The sequence below is a fragment of the Chaetura pelagica genome, unplaced genomic scaffold (genome assembly GCF_000747805.2).
Source record: "Chaetura pelagica isolate M959 unplaced genomic scaffold, ChaPel_1.0 scaffold683, whole genome shotgun sequence".
NCBI classification, from domain to species: domain Eukaryota; kingdom Metazoa; phylum Chordata; class Aves; order Apodiformes; family Apodidae; genus Chaetura; species Chaetura pelagica.
In genome coordinates, this window is record NW_009952815.1 from 296,684 (window position 1) to 301,274 (window position 4,591).

General features: G+C 47.2%; 1 protein-coding gene across 1 annotated transcript; it reads left to right on the forward strand.

The window, feature by feature from the left end:
- The first annotated feature begins 1,330 nt into the window (after positions 1-1,330).
- MRPS14 (mitochondrial ribosomal protein S14) lies at positions 1,331-1,674 on the forward strand. Its single transcript, XM_009995057.1, has 2 exons — positions 1,331-1,393; positions 1,492-1,674. The coding sequence occupies exons 1-2, from the start codon at positions 1,331-1,333 to the stop codon at positions 1,672-1,674; spliced, it is 246 nt and encodes an 81-aa protein (XP_009993359.1).
- The last annotated feature ends 2,917 nt before the right edge of the window (positions 1,675-4,591 follow it).

Below are 4,591 nucleotides of genomic sequence, written 5' to 3' on the forward strand. Positions count from 1 at the left end.
AGAGACCCCCAGGAGCTGTGGGGACTCTGGTCCCTGTGCCCCCAGCCCCAGGGCTGCTGCTGCAGGCTGCTCCGAGCTGTAGCTTCACCCCAGCTCACCTGTCCCCAGCTCACCTGAAGCTCAGCAGGTGGCAAAGGCAGCACTGCTGCCCAGCCCTGGCAGAACAGCAGCGTGTTCTCCTGGGTGTTCACACCAGTGCTGCTCACCTGAGCACTGTCTGCAGCACCACACACTGCAGGTCTCCTCTGGGTTGGCTGTCCTTTCAGGGTGAAAAAAGAAAATCCATAAAGAGGAGGAATGCAACATAACTGGCTTTACTTTTGGTAGTTCTGAGCTGCTTTTCAAGTCACAAAGTCATAGCAGCAGTTAGATTGAAGGAGAAGATTCCGGGAAAGTAACTTTTCCTTCCCCTACAAAATGTTACTTGGCCTCCAAAATTTAAACTCTTAAGCTGCAAGTTTTCTCTACAAGGCTGCTTGCTGAATAAAAGTGTAGGAACTGAATAGGCAAAAAAAAATACTGCAAGTGCTTGGTTGTACCAGGTAGTGCCTATAGTGTGTGTATGTGTATATAGATATATATACACACACACAGCTGTATATAGAGTAAGATGCACAACTGGACAAACCCAGAAATACCAGACAGGGGGTCCTGCAGACCTTGCTGTTGCTGAAAATCACGGTGCTGCTCAGTGCTGTCCCCCTTTGAAGGTGAACATTCCTGCAGGAATTCCTTCTTGCTTTCCAGCACTCCTGCAGCACAGTGGGAGTGTTTGTAGTCCAGCCTCAGGCCTTCCCTTTACCTCCAGCTGCAGCTTCCTTCCCTGACTGAACAGAGGATTCCTTGAGCTCTTCTGTCCTTCACAAAATAATCTATCAAGAATGCTGCAGTTAGGGACACTTCCCTAACCTCAGGCCACTTCCTTTAGGCAGCATTTGTCTGCTGAGCTCACTTGTTCTTCCAAAATTCCATTAGCTGCAACCTGGGGTTCCCTGAAAACTGATGAGCCCTCTCGCTGGACACGGAAAAGGAATTTCTTAAGCCTTATTAGGAGAGACACTTTGACTTATCTTCCTGGCTGTAACTCTTTCTGGGGTGCACTGTATTACATTCCTTTTACTGACAGCAAAGGATGTTTACCTGGGAAGGCAGTTAATAAACCCAGTTCATTTTAAAGGACCGGCCCACCCTACAACAAGGAGAAGCCCACATTGATTTTTGATTAACTACTGGCTTGAGGTTGCTCAGTCTGTGTAATGAGGTTAACTTTGGGTGTCTCCATGTGAATCATTTCACATTCACTGTTAGGATGCCCAGAAAATGGGGTTGAATGAGGGAAGCTCCCTATCAAACAGTGAAGCAGAGTCATGAGGAGGCAGAGAAGCTCCTGGTGGTACCTCCTCTAAAAGCAGGTTTGGAGGCCTGGCAACAAGCCCCCTCAAAATCCTGGGCAACACTGAAAAACTATTGTGCTGTGGTCTCCTGTCTTAGGAAGTGGCTGATAAAGAGATTGCCAGCTTGCCTCGGGACAGCTGCCCTTCCAGGATCCACAACAGGTGCATCCTGACCTCCCGCCCGCGGGGCGTGAAGCGGCGCTGGAGGCTCAGCAGGATCGTCTTCCGGCACTTCGCTGACCACGCCGAGATGTCTGGGATACAGAGGGCTATGTGGTAGCTCACTGCATGGGCAGGCAGGACACACACAGAGGGTTCAGCCTCTGTGTTCCTGTCAAGGAGTCCAGCATCTGTATTAAACTGGTAGGGAAAGGATGAGGTGCCATGATGATTCATTGAACGTGCTGGGTTGTGATTAGTCTCAGCTGAACAGAAGCAGCAAAACTCTGCTGAACTGCTCTGTATGAGGGACAGTTTTACCCTGAGGATAAGAAGTCACCACCTGATGGTTGCAGAACTAAGCTGAGGTTTGTGATACGGGCAACATCAGAAATAAAGACATACAGCAGAAGGCTCGTTTGAGTAGTTTTTTTGCCACCATTCGGTACGTTCACCAGGGTAACTTGGGTAAAAGCATAAATTGCACAACAGGGCAGAGTGGCCTTCTGCCACGAACAGGGGTGAGCACAAACTGAAAATAAAACATGGCCTTGAGTTCAGATACTCTTACTAAACATTTTATGTATGTATATTAACAAGCAGACAAAGGATCTGTTACAAACTACAACATGCCAGTAGTTGCCTCCTGCTTGTGGTGCTTGGTCCGATGCTTTGAGAACACGGTAGCAAGTACATCCTAGTCCAGAACATAATAAAGGACTAATGGCTTCTTTAATTCATTAGGCAAAAAACTAACCTGTCCTTGGGAGAGACATGAGAAGGATGCAGGAAGGAAAACACAGGAACAGCAACAGGCCTGCTGCCAAGCTCACGTTTGCCCTGTACTCTTCCTCAAAGCAGGGCAGTGAAGGGGAAGTGGCTGCTGTGCCCCCCTCGCTAGCAGTGGGGCTGAGGCTGCTGTGAGCAAGCCAAGTAAAACTGCTACCACCAGATGGAAGGCAAGCAAACTGACAGCAACCCAACACCCCCTTTCAGTCAAATTTTGGGAGTATAAGCTGCCTCCATATACTCTGTTACCTTAGAACTCCTGCAAGCTGATTGGAGAAATCTGAGGTTGTTTCTCTTCTCAAACTGCTACAGCCAGGGCAAACTCACTGTCCTCCTGCCACCTCAAAGACACCCCCAAGGAGGTCACAGTTAGCACAGGTGCTATAGAGCTGCTTTCATTTTCAAAATTAAACTGGTTCAACAGCCAGTAATTAGGTCCTGAGAGTAATCACTGATTTTTTAATACCAAAGGATTAACACCAGGTTGTTTCTGCTCAACTAGCAAGTGCTTGAGATAGTGGTTCTGCCATCTTCAGTGTTCCTCTCTCTGTGACAAGCTTTACAGTTCAACAGATCTTCCCACATGAAATTAAAAACCAACACCCCACATACTGAGTGTGACATTAAACCCAGCAACCAGAGGGGCACACCTGTCACTTCCACCAGAGAGGCTGTGACTATCCTAGTTTAGGATTCCTTTTCTTTTACGTTCTGTTCTCAGTTTTGCAACTCTCCACTCATCTGAGATGCTTTCTCAAGGAGGGATAAGGACACACCTAGACTCCACTCTTCAGGAAATGGTGAACCACTTGACTGGAGGAAATGCTTTATAAGCTATTTTATTTAAATATTTTCTCCAACCTGAAATGGAAAGTGACTGTCTTTGCTTGGAAGAAGGTGGTGTAAACGATGATCTTTGCAGCACAGCACATCTCACATGGAAGATCAGTATTAAGGCAGCCCTCAGAGTGCTTTCAAATATCCATTGGTGTCTCCCCTTTGGACTGCTTCTCTCTGCTTTCAACCCAGGCCTTGTTGATGGTGCGTTTCATCTCATCATCCCCGTCCGTGTAAATCTTTTTTAAAAGGTTCATAAGCCCTTCACCAGGATCTGAGGAGTCGTAGGCAGCCTTCCTGCAAGACAGGAACACATCAGGAGATCAGGCATATCCAGCAATCCTAGGCAAAAACATTTCAACACCAGTATTTGTTTGAAACACCCTGGTAACAGTGAGGATTTTGGTTTGGCAGTCTTCACACCCTGGCAGTCTCAGGCAGCTTCCAAGTAAGGAGAACCCTTCAGTGTACCCTTGAACCAAGTGCAAGGTGAGTAGCACACCAGAGCTTTCCCACTGAGCCTGATGGGAAGTCCTTTGCAGTAAACATGACCCTCATAGTCAGGGAGTGGAATATGAGAGACCCAGAAAGTTCCAACATCTGTCTGTGCCATGACACGACAAGAGAATAAAAATAGAGCACTGACCACACAGAGCTCTTTGATAACATTCACAACCCAAAGGGCATTTTCTACTTCCCTTTTTTTAAAAAATTATCTCCATGGGTTGACTGACCCTTTTTTTTTAACACCTTGCATTTTGAAGCAATTTTCTCAAGAAGCAGCTGACAAACAGTGCCACCCACCTGGCACACACCTGGGCATGAGATGCCCCACATGATGATACATAATGACCTCTCTGGCAAAAATGCCTCCCTCCCTCTGCCCTGTTTCCTAAAACCCCATAGGCAGGTAGTTACTGGTTTCTGCAGGCTGCCTGAAAAACACATAGAGCTAAACAGATCAGCAGAGGGAGCAAGCTCCCCAAGCAGGGGGCTAGACACCTGTCTCACAGACTGGAGCAGGAGGTGTCTTCTGGTCACACTGTGCCTCCTCAGCACTTGGAACAAGGCAGTGATCCCAACCATGGCAGCCTGCAGGACTGCTCCATGCAAGGGACAGGATTAACAAAACGACCCTGTCCCTGCAGCAACCTGCATTAGAAGTCAAGTCACCTTCTCTCAATCTCCAGTGCTGGCATTTGAGAGAGAAAGGTACCATTGCTCTCAATTCAGGTATGGGTAGTTAGGACTAAGCAGTTTTAGCCAATTATCCTATGAACATACCCCACATTTCCCTGTTGGCAGGGAAAATTTTCTCAAAAGTGAGTGTTTCCACACTTTAAGGTGGGTATACACACTCTTCTGGAGAACGTGTATGTACTGTAAAATAATACATTATTACATAATACACT

Bases quoted from the DNA above. Each gene is read 5' to 3' on its own strand.
- MRPS14 (XM_009995057.1), top strand. From the start codon at position 1,331: ATGAGGGAAGCTCCCTATCAAACAGTGAAGCAGAGTCATGAGGAGGCA. The intron at 1,394-1,491 runs GTACCTCCTCTA...CTCCTGTCTTAG, and splicing joins AGGCAGAGAAGCTCCTGGTG to GAAGTGGCTGATAAAGAGAT.